The sequence below is a fragment of the Pleurodeles waltl genome, chromosome 4_1 (assembly GCF_031143425.1).
Source record: "Pleurodeles waltl isolate 20211129_DDA chromosome 4_1, aPleWal1.hap1.20221129, whole genome shotgun sequence".
In the NCBI taxonomy this organism is placed as follows: Eukaryota; Metazoa; Chordata; class Amphibia; order Caudata; family Salamandridae; genus Pleurodeles; species Pleurodeles waltl.
Window position 1 is genome coordinate 45,338,295 of NC_090442.1, and position 16,721 is coordinate 45,355,015.

At 45.6% G+C, this 16,721-nt stretch overlaps 1 protein-coding gene across 3 annotated transcripts in view; it reads right to left on the reverse strand.

The window, feature by feature from the left end:
* LOC138287353 (gastrula zinc finger protein XlCGF26.1-like) overlaps positions 1-15,344 on the reverse strand; it is an 86,255-nt gene extending 70,911 nt beyond the window's left edge. For 2 of the 3 annotated variants that reach the window (XM_069227721.1, XM_069227720.1), the window contains exons 1-2: positions 15,179-15,344; positions 7,325-7,451 (exon numbers count right to left, since the gene is read on the reverse strand). In XM_069227721.1, the coding sequence (XP_069083822.1) occupies positions 7,325-7,451; positions 15,179-15,184 (133 nt within the window). In that variant the 5' untranslated portion in view covers positions 15,185-15,344. The remainder of the gene's footprint in view (positions 1-7,324; positions 7,452-15,178) is intronic. The other variant, XM_069227722.1, reaches the window with a different exon arrangement.
* Between the last annotated feature and the right edge of the window lie 1,377 nt (positions 15,345-16,721).

The following is a 16,721-nucleotide window of genomic DNA, read 5'->3' on the forward strand; positions in this document are numbered from 1 at the left end:
TCCTCCGTCTATCCAATGTGTGTCTTTTACTCGCAGTAAATGCTTGAGTAAGAAAAATAAGCATCAGCCCTCAAAAATAGGAAACTACAAGTAAAACGTTTGTCTTAAATAAAAAAGGTGCCAGTGCCCAAAGCCCTCTTCTTAAACACGTGGCTGCTGCAATTAAAAGTGCAAACACGGAATACTAAGGCAGTAATACTGAAGCCATCTAGGGCCTCTTCAATCCATTTAAAGCCAGTCCCTGCCCCTTCAGCTCACTCTTGCAGCTTTCTGCTTTCTTCCTTTGTGATGCTTTTTTGTTTTTCTCTTCCTCCGTCTTTCCCATATGTGTCTTTTACTCGCAGTAAATGCTTGAGTAAGAAAAATAAGCATCTGCCCTCAAAAATAAGTGCTGGCGCTCCGTACCAGAAACAACAAGTAAAACATTTCTCTTTAAAATCAATGCCATATTCTTTATGGGAATGCATTTGAAAGTGCAAACATCAGGATGGTGGCGAGCTGTCCCTGAGGATTATGAATTTCAACATGTCTTTTTAGTATTCATTAGGCAGCTCTTCTGCTGTGCAGATTGTGTTTTTTTTAATTTAACCTAATAGTATGTGGGTTAGTTTACAAAATCAGATACTGGTCGCAAAACGTTGATCTATAATTTGTGACCAATTATGGCAACTAATACAATATTACATCTGGCCTTCAACCTTTTAATCCTTTAATTGAACAATGGGACAGTAATTTTACTTTGCAACAGATTATTTCATAGTGTTATGTATCTTATTTGAATTTCGAGTCCACAATAGCACACGAAAAAACATAATGTAATATTGGCTTACATGCCCTTAATCTTATGTATTGGCACTTGCTTAGTGCAGTGCTAACACAGACGTGTGATAAAACCCCTTTCAGCACTGGAAACAACAAGCTGTGATTTCATTTGCCATGATGTCACTTGTATACTGCCCCACTTGGTTAGTCCCCCCACTTCTTTTCTTTTTTTTTTTTTTTCACTTCCGCTATCCCAATCTGGAAAAGTCACCATAAGGAGAAGGGGATGATGTCTCTCCATTCTTACGATGTCACTCATGCTTTATTTCCCTGGTTGTGTTTTACCCCTTCTGCTTGTAATAACTTGTGCACAGCTGTTAAGATGCCACAGCAATTGTTTTCTTTCTTAAAGACTTTGGCACCCTCAAGGCTCGGACCGTACGATTTAAAGACTATAAATAAAGGGCAATAAACATAAGGGGCTTACAGTTTGGGATGGAAACATGCTTTTGGCTATTACATTTTTAGATATTTTCTTAGAGAAGTTTGCACTTCTATAACTACAGTGCTTTCTGAACTGGGTTATTTGTTTTTATATACTGTCCTTCTAATTGACTGATTTGGATAATCAGAATGCCTAGCCTTAATAACATGCTGCAAAACCGGAGAACACAAGAAGGATAAGTGCCAAATGCTGTACTCTTGTTCCTTGTTCACTTACTAAGTCTAAGAATCTAAAAAGACATAGCGGGGCATATCTGTTCTTTTAGATATGTCCACACATGTAATATAATGTACTTTGCCTTAGGGCTGTAAGGCCTGGTGTGGGGGTGGCTTACAAATATTATATGTTGTGTTTAGGAGACATGGCACACAGGCTGGGTGACATGTTGTGTTTTCCCTTTTGGGAGCATATTGTCATGCAGCCTACAATGACAGTATGCATGAGGCTGGTCCTGGGTCCCTTAGACTGGCAAAAGGTGTGCTGCAGCTCTTGGGGGACCCCCTTTAGTACTCCTGCCTAGGTACCAGAGGTGCCGTTTACTTGGGACTTATAGAGGTGTTTAAGGGCCTAGACACTTTGGGATCAAGTGACCTGGTGTCTTGTTTTGGGGAATGAACACTGGAACTGGGGACCTGATTAGCAGGAACCCAGCGCACTGTGGTCAAAGTGCAATCAAAAACCAGGAACAAAGTGGTCTGCAATCAGAACCCAGTTTCCTACATCTTCCATCTGGTATGTGGTGGCCCTGCAGGCAATCATCGGTGCACTGCTATGACTCATCAGGGTAGTACTAGAGGCAACAAACATTACCAGCCTTCTTCTGCTGCTATCAGACACAGAGCCCCAGTAAACATTCCCATTGTGTGTAGTGCCCATCTAGTCAATGTGTGCGCCACATCTGCTGTGACCCTCATCCAAACTGCGCCAACAGAGGGCAGCTCCAGACCACATGCATAAGATCACCATGCAACGCATAATATCTACTTCTTTTATAACGTTCAATCTGTGGGGAGTGAGGCATGTGGTATGTATGTCACTGAATTCAGTGTATTTCTTTTGGGTGTTGCTAGATACCTTATGTGCATGCTCCAGCGCCTTCTCCCACTCTTTCTCTCAAAAATGTCTGTCTACCGCTTCCTCCCACCTAGCGCACTGTGTCGGTAACCTATCGGAGATCACTGACAAGAATGCTTTCTACAGCCACCATACCAACCTACACCCAGCATCAAAAGTCAGCAGTACCTGCAAGAGTTCATGTCTTTGTGGTTCTTTGTGACTACGTCCCAACAGTTGCTGCATACACCGATCTAGTGTGCCATACAGTAGGCATTATGTCTGGGGCAAACTATCTTCCTCAACCACAGCATTCAGACCTCAAAGTGTCCCCTCAGATTAGCAATCTCCTTGGGTCTCTATTCCAGCCGGGGTCCAGTCCCTCAGTTTTCTTTCAGTGAGGAATCATCCCCCAAGCCTCCCTCCAAATTCCCTTCTCACTGGTGTAGGCAGTCTTATCAATGGCATAGACTGAGAATATATCTGCTGGGTTCTCTTAACAACTGCTTTCTAGCAGCGAATCGCCACAGTAAGTCATTTGGGTTGTTATGTCAATTTTAATTGAACGCCCATCGTTAATACAGGCAGTGCTCCTCTACGATGTAAATCGCCTACTTGCCCACCCCATCTCCTCCAAATTTAGTCCCAAGAGTCAGCGTCAGAAGTTGGTCCAAACTGGAAGGTTCGTTAAATAGTATAACACTCACAGCAGGATCATCATTTATGATAATGCAATCCTGGCCACTATTGGTGGCTTCCAAGAGCAGCGGAAAGCCACACATCTCTTCAGTGGTCAAAAAGCACAACTTAAGTTTCCTTCTCTTGTAGCTGCGTCAGTGTGGTATATTCTGACTCCCAAGTAATTAAATAACTTGAGGATACCAATTTGATGGACAAGCAGCTAATCACTGGCCAAGCTCTTAGTAACTCTAGGGAGACTGGAAAGTCTTGTCCTAATTAGAGCACAGGCCTGACACCCTATCCAGGTCCTCTAATACCGCAACACGCTACGGGATACCGGTTTCTGCACCTCAGAGGTAAAGAAGCATGTCGTTCAGTCCACATACTGCAATATCACATGTTCACCAGGCCATAAAACAGGCCTCGAAAAATCATTAAAATGTTACTAGACCTGCAGGTCGAGTGACTTCAATAATCTACTTGAGCTAATTATAATGCTCTTGACCCATAAACTGGTTTCAAATTATGCAATACCAGGCAAATATTTTAATTCACTGAGCCACCATTTTCTTCTTTATCACATATGAGAGCACCTTTGATTTAATAGACTAAACATTTGCTCCATATATAATACAAATCCATCCACATATAGGATACACTTGACTGCTGATTAACCGCATTGTCATCATGGCGGGGGCAGGAATGTTTCACAAATCATGTTTAAAATCTAGCACGTTCAATAAATACATACCTAAAGCATGAAGTGGTATCACACTTATTTGCAATCAGGAGATTTTCCATTGAAATGGTCACAATATTTACCACTGACATGTGGGTTTACTGATGCAACTATATAGTGTTCAGTATTTAGAAACCAAGTTTTTGCAAATATGTCATTTGCACATCACCAAGTAAAGTGTTCTGGTTTGTTCTGCTCCTTGTTTTGCTTTCACTAATGACTGAGCTGAAAACAATCTCTGGAATGCACTTCTTAGTTTAAAGAAGACATTTATTATTACTTCACCACGAGGTTCCTGAGAGAGGAGATTAGTAGGTTGAAGGCACACGTTTAAAAATAGTCACAGCAACGAAAGGAAAATATATCAAAGTGATTCTCAATTGCAATGTACACAGCAAATATATGTGATTATATTATAGCATAACTTCAAAGCAAAGAATAAAAGTCAAAATTAATCACCGTAGTAGGGCCCACCAAATTCTTCATCTTTCTCAAGCCAGCAAGAAGAACGACTCCTGTTCAACTGCGAGAAAGAGATTTTCCACCCCAGCGGGACACGTCAGGCAGCTGGCGCCAGCTCCTGACTGAAGTCTTGGTATTACACGCTACTGAACAGAGTCATCTTTTTTATATCTTTGAACAGAGAACTTTCTAGAAAGCCCTCCCCCTTAGAGGAGAATTATAAAAAATGCTGGCTACTGTAGGTCAGAGTTGGAAGAAACAAGCATCAAAAGTTGGCCAGGCTTTCAAAGCTGTCTCTCCCAAGGCTGACTAAAGAAAAACACAAAATATGCGCTCCCTTATCATGCTAGGGTTCGGTGAGAACAAAATACAAAAAAACACAGCTTGGTTTACCATATGGAAAAACACAGCTCATCTGCAATGTCTAACGCCACGATAAAGCCAATAGGCAGCTAAACTGAATGTCTAATGCCACGTTAAAGCCAATAGGCAGCTGAACTGAATGCCTAATGCCACGTTAAAGCCAATAGGCAGCTAAACTGAATACAACATGTAATGTGCTACTGGTGAACATTGAACAACTAATATGCGCAGTGGTGAAACACAAAGTCAGTGATCGAACATAATTATTTCCATAACACTTCTCTTTAAATCTTTGTTTGCACTACACTTCTGAATTACAAAAAAACGTATTTTATAATTCCTGGTATATTTTGAAATACTTGTACTGTTAACTTCCAATCTGTTTAAATGTTGTGTGTTAGAAAAAAATCCTGACATCTTACAGCCTTTTGTGTTACAATGATTGCCAGGAAGCTCACTTGCCAAAAGCCTCTAACTGTAATAAAAGAAAGAAAAGAAAACACCACTTTCCAGGATAAAGACAAACTGGCATTTGACCCCTGTCCTCCAACAGACAGCAATGTGTTAAGATAAATACAAGATTTAAAGGTGTCTTTATTGCTCATTCCCTTCCTGAATTAACAGAACACCTGTTCCTTAAAGCTTAAGTTCACTTCCCAGAACAGATGAATAGGTGCTATAAATAGCTCAACCTGATAAAATCTGACTCCCCACAGCGAGTGGGCAAGTACATTTTCAAGGCCTGCATAAAGACTCTCATCCCTCCATTCTCATTACGCCAGCAAATGTCAGGGTAAGAAGCATAAGCAATGGGGGAAGCACTGCCTGGTCCAGCTACGCATCACAAAAACCTCAAATATACATCGTCCAGACCAGACACTCACTTGGGTGTCATCATACAGGAGGGCAACCTATATGTCCCCAACCAATTCCCATGTTTGTGTGTCACATTACAATGCACAAGTAACCCCCAGGCAAAGTGGTAAATGCTTTATGTAAGTCTATTGACAATCCCAGTGCAGCAGAGTGGTACTATATGAGTGTTTAATCAAGAATTCTGTACAGTCGCCTACTATTAAAGAAGGTATTACGCTGGAGAATGAAGCCAATCTGATCCTGCTGGACCAATGCATGCAGTTGCAGCTGGAGGCAACTGGCCAATTTGGCCAGGTTAAGTATGGAGAGGGGGCAGTATGACACTAACTCCAAAGCATTACATTGGTATTTGGGGATACAGACAATCAGATCCTCTCTATAGGATGGCAAGTGGGCGATTTTTGTATGACAGAATTCCACCAGTAGCCCATCTGTCCCCAGCATTTTATCCTTGGCACATTTCTTGACAACTTGTTTAATTTCAGACTCTGTTTCTGGCCTACATGATATCCATGCTCCTCACCCACTAGAAGTGCATGTGTTGCCCTACCCAGAAATGCATCTATTTCCTCCTGTTTGTCACACAGTCCCTCATAATGTTGAATGAAGACTTTGTGCATGTTGCGCTGACAGAACACAATATCACCTAGTGCATTTTTAATCTGGCTAACTCAGCAAATCCTTCCGGTTGTAACAACTAGACCAGCAGTTTTCCTGCTCTGCCACTCTCTGCATGTGTGGAGTCCAAGTATTCCTGATAATTCAGGGCCCTTAATTGCTCCGGCGCAGTTGCATGTTTCTTATTTTCCATCATTAATCTGGATTCGATCACAGAGTCTATTGGAAGGCCCCTTTCCAGTGCATAGATGCTGCCCTTCAGTTTGGTCAATTCTTTTTCTAAGGACTTCTTAACGCCAACTGTTTGACCAATACAGAAGCCCCGTACACCAAACTTAAAAGCTTCCCATTCTAAGTAAACGTGGTGTGTTGTGCCATGACTGAGTCTTAAATGTTCCACAAAGGCATGGCTCAAGGGATCTCTAGACAGAGGTTAGTGCAAATGTAAAGAAATGTAAAGACAAAAGTCCCTGTGTCGGAATAGGAGTTAGCTTTTGTCCCCACACAACTCCCATAATTAAATGCAGGTCAAATGCTCTATGAATGTGATGTTTTCACTAATTATGGGGAACACATTAATCCATCCAGTTGGACATGTAGATCATAATCTAGTGAATAAAATGAATATTCGTTAGCCTCCAGACATCTGCTAAATTCCAGTCTATTGCCCATTCTTGAACGTTTCGAGCTAATTTTGCTATTGGGATGACAACAGGTGGGGAAACTAACCTACCAGGGTCACATTTTCCACACATTTAGAATCCTCTCCCAGCACCACTGGAAGCTGCGTGTCCTGTGACAAGAGCAGGGACAGAGACACATAAACCTGTGCATGTTCGGGCATAGATGCTTCCTATCATGAGTATAACTCTATTTAGTATCACCTGCATCAGAACGAATCAGTGCACACTACCGGGGGATTTGGTTTTTGTTCCCAGATAAACCAGAGGAACATGCAGTCGTACTACAGATACTGGGACTGGCAGAGTGTCCCATATACGCCCTAATTTGCTATTGTCCCTGTCCAGTGGCCGCTTTTCCCATTTTACCAGTTACAGTCTTTAAATATCCATCATAACCATTGCTGCCTATTTATCAGGAGTACCCACTCCAATTCAATATAGCCAGATCATTACCCCTGAAACAATGAAAGAGATAGAACATCAAAACATAATCTGCTCTCATAATCCTGCAATAATACATACATGCAGCAATAACCGAAAGACCGCAACGTTCCCTGATAATGATCAGAAGTTCAACTTTACCCAGCGAGATCAGCGCTCGGTGAATTTCTTTCATCACGTTCCCACAAAGCTCCTTCTGCCATTCTTGCAAAAGATTCCAATCATCATCTGAGAAACAGCAAGAAGCATCGATGAAGGGAATCTGTGTCTGGAACAAAAACAGTAATGTTCATGAAATCTAGAAAACTGTGGCCCTGTATTCATCTTAAATAGACTGAACTTAATGTTAACTTTCCACCACATTCTGTCATCTTCTCTTTTAATGAAAGCAGATGGACGCAGACATGGAGACACTTAAATCTGCTTTTCAAAGTAAAAAAGGTGTAATGAGTAAACTGACAGGGAGGGGCTAAAGACCTTTTTAAATAAGAAGAAATAAATTAAATAATATGTTTTAAGACCCAAAATTATAAGAGGTTCGTTAAAGGGCAATTTCTTCACAAGCACCTATCTGTAGAGGGATTGTGATTATAAGCAATGAGAAGTTTACTGCATTCAGTAATTACAGGGGAGATAAAGTTTGCACTCTTTGTTAAATTTTGCAGATGAACCTGCTATTTACCTGAGTATGCTAATGTATGTGTGTATGTAGGTATGTGATATTTGTATAGCATCAAAAGGTAGCCGAGTGCTGAAGAGAGTCAAAGGCAAGCATAAGGTCAAGGAGCTGTAGCGGGTTTGTGGCTCGTTACTACACTGTGAGGTACTGTTCTTTAAAGAGGAGGTTCATCTTCAACTATGTGCTAATCTGGAGAAGCCGTTGGTCGATCTTGATGAATGCATGGATGTTGTTCCACATCCATGGTAGACGGATGGGAAAGGTCTGCTTCTTTTGTGTTTTTTAAACGTCTTAGTCTCCAGTCTGATGGTGAGCTGCTGACTTCGGAGCTGGTTGGGGGAACTAGGTTTGAGTCTCTGCATCGGCTCAACATCCCGTGATTCTAGACAAATCACTTAGGGGTCATTATGAACATGGCGGTCTGGACCACCACCGGCATGGCGGTCCAGACCTTCATATAATGATGCAGCCTAAACCCCAATGCGGAAAACACTGCTACCGCCAGCGGTTAGCCTGGCTGTGGCAGTGTTTTCCTATCCGCCAGGGTAGTGCTGCAAGCAGCGCTGCCCTCTGGATAATGATACCCATTCCGCCAGCCTTTTCCTGGCTGTTTACACTGCCAGGGAAAGACTTGTGGAATGGGTGGCTTGGGGTAATTTGGGGCCCCCGTGCAGTGCCCCGTCACGCAGGTCACTGCCCGATTTACGGGCAGTGATCTGCATGACGGGTGCTACTGCACCTGCCACACACCAACATTGGCGGCGGCTCCATTTGGAACCGCCGTCAATGTTAAGGCCCTGTTCCCTGCAGGGCCGGAAACACTGTTTCCGCCCGCTGACCCAGCAGGGAAAACATAATATGACCAGCGGGGGCGTGCTGGGAGAAACCAGAGATGGTGAGCTTTCTGCAAAATAACCAGGGGTGTTATTCATGATGGCTCTGTAAATGATGCAACCAGTTTTGAAGTTGTTGCAGGTAGACAAGGGGAGTCAATGGAATTTCATCAGGATGAGTGTGGTAAGATTATGTTATGTTATGTCACTTTATGTTACGGGTATTTGTAACCCAAAGCAGAGATTTCTTGAAGACCAAGTTTTCAGCCTCTTTCAGAACTCAAGAAGCGAGGAGGAGGTTCAGATGTGAGGAGGTGGGTCATTCCAGGCTTTACGAACAATATGCGAGAAGGCAGACCTCCGGCTTTGTTTCTGTGTATGTGTGGGATATTGTTCTGCTTTGCTTCAAACTAAGCAGCAGCGAGGCTAAAGAATGCAAATAATGCAGCACTCTTAGCCTAAGTAATTAATTTATTAGGGCACTTCCCAGGGTTCAAACATAATTATACAAAAATATTAAAGCAAGCACTTAACTTGAATGCAGCAAAACACATGCAGCTACTAAAATAATCACAGCAGTTGAATAATAGTAATCAACCATGAATATGCATTCAGTGAATATATATATTTATGTATGCACACAGTAAAGCAAGATAATTAAGAATTAAAAATGCATCACCATGGGTATCAAATCCATCATCCTTGTCTTCGCCAACGTCAAGATGTGGAACTCTGTACAGCTGAGACAGGAGAAATTTTCCCCAATGGGACTCTGTTTTTCCTGAGCAATGTGTCCACCCTCAGAAATGAGTTCCATCTGCCTCAATGCCAATCTTCCCCACCTTATATACTTTAAACAAACTTAAGAGGACGGTTCTGGTAACCTCCTTTCCTTCGATTAGGTTGTGAAATTCAAGTGCTGGCTGTACTTGGTCAGTGTTGAAAAACACAGGCAAAGGATTGGCCCAGTTTCCAGGGTGTATTTCCAAGACAGAGCCATACCCTTCTCCTATCTGGGACAGCGGTGAATCACTGCCAGGCATCACCAGCAAACATCATTAGACGAAGCAATAGCAGGGCAGACACCATCCGGTGGCCGTGGCTACAGCCGGGGCCTCTGGCAAGGCCAGGGCTGCACTGCCCGCACAGGCCTCTTCCCTGTCTTCCTCAAGGGAGCAATGATCAGGTGAGCGAGACAGCCCAGCAGATTCCCTAATCTATACGGGGCTCAGTCACTGAGTCCACAGAGCGCCGGGACAGATGATTGCATGAATAGGGGTCTAAGGAGAACGAAGGGCAGGAGCTGCGTTAGAGTGCAGCCATCTTGATCAGTAGTTATCCACACCCCTGAAAGGCGCATGGCCAGCCAAGATAGCCAACTAGACGCGTTTTGCTTCTGCTCCTGCCATGACGGGAATAATCCTTCAATGTCCTACACTTATATACCTATGCAAGATCCCGGAACACGTTGTCGCTTACACTCCTACCTGACTAGGGTACACAAAACTCTGCAAATGCCCACACGTGCACTGAAGAAGACATGTTTAGCCTACAGCTCCAAGGCGAGAGGTGAGGCGGCCTTCACGACAATGATGACCGCAGGAAGTCTGAGGCAGTGATGGGGGAAAGGCAGCCCCTACATGTAAGGGTTTGCTCTGTGGGGAGGCACCTGCAGGGATCTGAAGCCAGATCGGTGAGTTTCGCAAGGGATGGGGAGCCACCTACTGAGGCCCGAGATGGCCCGGGCCATGGAACCCTTCTCAACCACCCTAGAGGAAGACAGTGTCATGTGACACCGGCCACAGAGTACCCTTGAACCCGCTGTCTGGTTGTGATCTGGGAAGAGGAAACTGAGGCAACGAATCCTTGTGCCTAATTCTGGCTGTGTTGAGACCGGAAGTGCACGGAAGCCCACAACACCCTGCCCTGGAGAGCTTTGGAGACACTGGTTTTGGGGCCTCACGCTGACAGCCCCAAACGAGTTGAGCACAACCGCCAGTGCAGAAACCAGGCGAGGCAAAGCAGTGCAATATTTTAGCCTGGTGGAATGCTGGTGGTGCCTGGGAAGCTGGCCCCGGCCTGCATGTTTAAAAAAAAAAAAAAAAAAAAAACAAGTGGTTGGAGTTGTGACCCGAGTAGTGGCTGGGAAGAACTGGCAGTGGGCCTGTGGGCTTTTGACAGAGAAAGGCCCTGCTGGAACCTCAGAGACTGGAGAATGCACCTCCCCTGGTACCACTCTCGTTACTGGCACAGCTAGCGAGAAGTGAAAGAGGGGCTCGGCCCCCACAGGCCCTGCTTGTTACAATGTTTTGGACCACGGAGCCCCTGACTGAAGCAGAGAGACGACGGTCCCTGGCACTTATATTATGAGAACCTGGGGTGGTGAATCTGGACCATGGAAGAGCTCTCCCCGGCCCCCACCAGGTGGCAGCAGCAAAATATTTAGAATGGCGGTGCCTTTGGGATGGGCCTTGTGACTGTTCCTCCCAGCTGGCCACATCTGATTGGGGGGGACCAGTTGACTTCAGAGGAGTATGGCTAGTGCCATCTGCACAGGGTTGTAGTATGAGTGTCACGAACCCTATCTCCTGAAGTGGGTGAAGCTATCAATCTGCTAAAATAGGAAAAGATAAGGGTGCTAAGGTGATGCAGACAAACAAAATAGACCAATGTACTGTACCAGGCCCTGGCCCTGGCCCAGAGGGACCTATGGAGAAGAAGTGGACTGACCAGGGGCATGAGATGCAGGCACAAGCCACAAACTAAATCCTAGCAGCAAAACAGTGATCTAAAATGGCCCTGGAATCTAAGATGGACCCAATAACAATAGACATTAACCATCTCTGCCTGGACCTGTGTAGGGTAGCTGAATGAGTGACAGGGGCGGAGGATGGCATCACTACGCTTTAGCAAGAAATCAAAACACTCCAGGCCACGGTGGCGAGCATAAAAAGCAGCACTGCACAAATGGGGGTTGTAGGACCTAACAGCCTTAGGTGGTCTTTCCCTCAACTTTTTGCCTGCCTTCCTCTTTTTCTGATCTCCTTTTTGCAGGTATTAGGACTCTGCGCACTTTACCATCCTGACCAGTGCTAAAGTGCGTGTGTTCTCTTCCCTATACAAGGTAACATTGGCTCATACCCAATGGGCATATTTAATTCACTTGTAAGTCCCTAGTAAAGTGCATTAGATGTGCCCAGGGCCTGTAAATTAAATGCTACTAATGGGCCTGCAGCACTGATTGCTCCACCCACATAAGTAGACCCTTAACATTGCCGCAGGTATCCATTGCTAGGCCTGTGTGTGCAGTTTCACTGCCACTTGGCATTTAAAAATACTTGCCAAATCAAATTACCTCTTTTCTTCCAAATGTCACCCCTAAGATAGGTCGTAGGTAACCCATAGGGCAGGGTGCAATATAAGTAAAAGGCAGGACATGTACTTATAAGTTTTACATGCCCTAGTGGTAAAAAACTCCCAAGGTAGTTTTTCACTACTGTGAAAACTTCTCTCATAGGGCAGCATTAGAGATTCCCTTGCACACTTTTAAGTGGTAATTTCTGATCTGAGAGGAATAGACTTATCTATGCTAGTAAGAAATCCTAGTCTCTGGTGAAGCTGGATTTTACATTACTATTTCAGAAATGCCACTTTTAGAAAGTAGGTATTTCTCTGCACTTATTGCCATCTGTGCCTTACAGCCTGTCTCCAAATCACGTCTGGTCTGTGCTGGTTGACAGCTCTCCTTGTGTATTCCACCCAGACAGCCATAAACAAAGGACACTCAGCTGCATTTGCATACAGATGGGTTTCCCTAGGCAGGAAGGGTGGAGGGGCTCTCTCTTACACTTCAAAGGCCAGTGGCCTGCTCTCACACAAAGGACTGACACACCCCCCCAGGCAGGGTTGCGTTGAAAGGGGAACTTGTGCACTTCAAAACCACTCTTTGAAGTTTCCTCCACTTCAAAGGCATTTTTGGGAATATATATATCTTGGGTCTGTGATCCCATCAATTAGACACTTCTGGACCTACAACTGGACTCTGTCAGAGGGACTGCCTGGCTGCCCAAAGGACTCATCTGGACTGCTTTGCTGGAAGGACTGCTCGCCTGCTAGTTGCTGTGCTGCCTGCTGACCTTGCCTTGCTGGAAGTACTCTGCCAAAACCAAATGCCAGTACTCAAGACAATAATGTTGATATCTGACCAATGTACATTCATACTGATTGTCATTTGCGTTTGGTTTTTATAGCGAAGAGAAGCCGAGGGCCCTTCCTCCTCTGTATTGCTGAGTACCTTTTGGTCTTACGATCTGTGGGGGACGCGGGGTCTTGGTAACTCGGACAGTATCCACAACCACAGTTACCTTTAAAGTTTAGTTGAGGGTTAGCTCACCACAGGCCACAATCTTACATATCATCTGGGGGTGACCCACAGTGGCATGGTTCCGGGAAGAGGTTTCCTCCACCATACATAGAATAATCGGACATGCCTTGCTGCCTACTCACCTAGTGGGCTTACTGGGCTACACTAAAGATGTACTAGCCTTGAACGGCAATTCACAGCCATGTTCCTCCTTCCGGCTAAATGCAGAGGGGCCATACACTGGGACCGGCAACCCACTCCGACCGTTGCTGCCTGGCTACAGGATGTCACATTCTGCCAGGTACAATTTTCCAAGCTTTGGGTGCAGATGCCAGTGTGTTCCTGTCTCGGGGATATTTGGAAACCTTTCTTATCTTTCATGCACAGGGGACTTCTCTGTGTCCTCTCCAAAGAGGAATGATCCCAGAGGCGACCCTATGCCTGCTGGACACCACTCCCCCTCATTGTTAGCTGTGGGGGGATCACAGGGTGTTTAATGCCTATGCATATTCCCACCCTCTGAATTCGTTACCCAACGCACAGATCGTTACATTATATTAATATTTTGCAGTTGCACACACTAGCTGAATTATGCGTGCTGGGCGCACTGCAGCAGGTAAACGCCTTATTAATGCCATTATGTCAGATGCTGTTGCGAAACGATGTACTCCCCACCTCTTCTCGCCTGCCCGCTCCCCCTCCATATCTTCCCTCGCCGTATATTTCACCCCTCACCCCAGTTAACCTCAGTTGTACTGTTTTTATCCCTATATATTTGGACTTGAGAATCTAAAAAAAAAAAAATCAGTTGGAGATTAATAGTGGTGGGAGCTTGGGGCCTGACTCAGGAACCTATAGGTCAGGGGTTGTGACTGGGGGTTCTGTTTGTGGTGCCTGAGGGTGGGATATAGGCAGGGTACATTGGGGGCTATGTTGTTATTGGATGGTGTGTTATTGGGCTGGGAAGCTTCCAAAGAATATTGGTACGGTGAGAAGAAGTGCAGGCTGTTGGTCTTCACAGTGACTTGCTTTGAGCATATAGATCCCACTGTGACAGGCGCAGGGGTCAAATAAACATTCCTGACTTGGAACGTGAGGGGGTTTGAATAAACCTGAGAAAAGGAATAGAGGATATGCCTTACTCAAAAGATATGGCGTAGGAATAGCACTTCTTCAAGAAACACATGTTTGGGGTACTGCATTAAATAACTGAAACAAAGGAGGCGAGGGCAGAAGTACGCCACATACTATTCTGGGTGTGCCTGTGGGGCACTTATATTGGTGGCACCAGGAAAACCATCCAAAAACATAAGTGCATATGGATGTTGAAGGAGGTATGCCATACTTGCGGGGATGCTAGATGGTAACGACTTCTGCCTCATAGATGTTTATGCACCCAAGATAGATGAAGAATCGGAAGTCTGGAAAGCCTCCACCTATTGCATCACAGCGGTTAATAACTAGATTTGGAATCTGCTGTTCAAGATGGAAGATTCCAATGGAAGTCATACATTAACAAGAAGGCCCTGCGTCATGTCAGTGCACTGCACCAAGTCTCAAGTCATCTTCAGATGTTAGACGAGGAAACTGTCTTCGTGTTATAAACAAAATGTTTCCAAAGTAGGAAGGAGCGTGCGGTGCAGATGCACCAGTGCTCCAGGCACGTGCTGTAGGGGTGAGAGAAACAGGCTGCAGTTATGTCTCTCACTGGGGTTGAAAAAAGGCAGAATCTGTGAAGTGTAACAAGAGTGACTGCGAAATCTGTTAAAGGAAGCAACATTTAGGAATGGATGTGGGTGTTGAGAAAGAAGCCGTGGAAAGTGGAATCAGAGGAGGTGCGAGTTGTTAGGTGTTCAGAAACAGGAATCTATATATTATGAGCATTTAAGGAGGGGTTACCCCTACCTGACAAGGAGGGGCAGAGGTGAGCTGCTGGGGGGGGGGAGGTAGATGAGCTGTAGGGGGCGGGGCAGGTGAGCTGTAGGGGGCGGGGCAGGTGAGCTGTAGGGGGCGGGGCTGAACTGTCATGAGGGCACAGACAGCGAGGAGCTCCGGGTGCTGAGAAACCAGCAGGGCCCCAGGGGACCGCCCTTAAACTCCTTAAAACAAGCCGTGCCCACCTCCATGGTTCCTCGGGGGCGGCGGCTCTTCACTGAGCTCCTGCGATGAGCGGCGGGATGGAGGCGGGTGCGTGATCGGAGAGAGGATCCGAGAGGACCATGAAACCGCTTCCGTGCTGAGCACTGTGAGGCCTGCGGATGCTCCAGCGGCTACTGCGCATGTCTCCGAGAGAAGCGTCGTCATCCTCCAGGTAAGAAGTACGTGTCTTACTGCGCATGTCCACGGAATAGTGAAGTCTTACTACGCATGCCTAGAAGGAAGACATTGAGTGTATCCGAGGCTTGAGGCTTTACTGTTCTACGGTTCATGACGAGGGAGATATCTACGTAGTCGCTCTCTTACCACGCATGCCCAAGAGAGGGTACACTATATACCGGTGTTTCAGCTCTCCTACTGCGCATGCCCAGGAGAGACACAGGGCGTGTACAACTGTAGCGCCTAGTTACCGTTCTCCCGCGCTACGAGATCAGTGCCTTAGATAGACCAGGTACTGAGATACTGCTGCCATGCCTGGCATCATCGGCGCAGCACAGATCGGGGTGCGGTGGAAGAGTGCAGCCGGGGCCCCGGGCCCCATTGAGCTGGAACCGAGAGTAAGGCGGAAGCGGTGCGCCTCTGTGGAGCGGGGGCCAGGGCGGTGACCACACCCTCGAGACAAGCACGCCCATGCCGGTCAGGGACACATGGGAACCCTGTTGCCCTCGGCCCGGCACCGGACGTTTTTATTAATCACTAGGGTATTTATTAATCACTCAATTAAACACTTAAGAAACCAATTACCGACGTCACTGACTCAACCATCGGGGAACACCACTGGAGGGGGAATTAAAACCATTCCCCTTCCTTAGTTCCTCCATGGAAGAGCCCTCTAAACGTAACATTCCTCCTTTACCAAAAATTAAACATCACCAAATCATATACCATACATCAAAATAAACACACAAAACATAAAATCAATTCACTACAAAATCACGGAACCTGGTAGAACATTGTGGACGAGGGCTTAGATTGTATGGACCATCCCCACGGGTTGAGGTAACCGGACCAGCCAGCTCGGATCCAGGTGTAATAGATTCCTCAACCATCCGATGACCTGAGCCATGATCCAACGCCATACTACCACCAGGGTTTTGCACATCAGCACACAGACCACCATCAATAAAGGCATCATTAGTTTCAAAACCTGAACTTTGCTACATAACATCATCATAATCTTGATCCCCAGACAAAATGTCTATTGGTACTGGAAAGTCCGAAGCATATACCTATTTGTAAAATGAAATGTTCTGGGTCAGTGGTTCCCAACCTTTTGACTTCTGTGGACCCCCATTTTATCAATACTGGAGCCCGGGGATCCCCACTGAATCATTATTGGAACATGGGGACCCCCAAGGAGTCATTACTGATAGCTGGGACCTAATATTATTAAATGTTTTAAGCAGCCACGGACCCCCTGAGGAGGCTTCGCGGACCCCCAGGGGTCCCCGGCCCACAGGTTGGGAACCACTGTTCTGGGTAATTGACTCCGGACCCCGTTTAGCA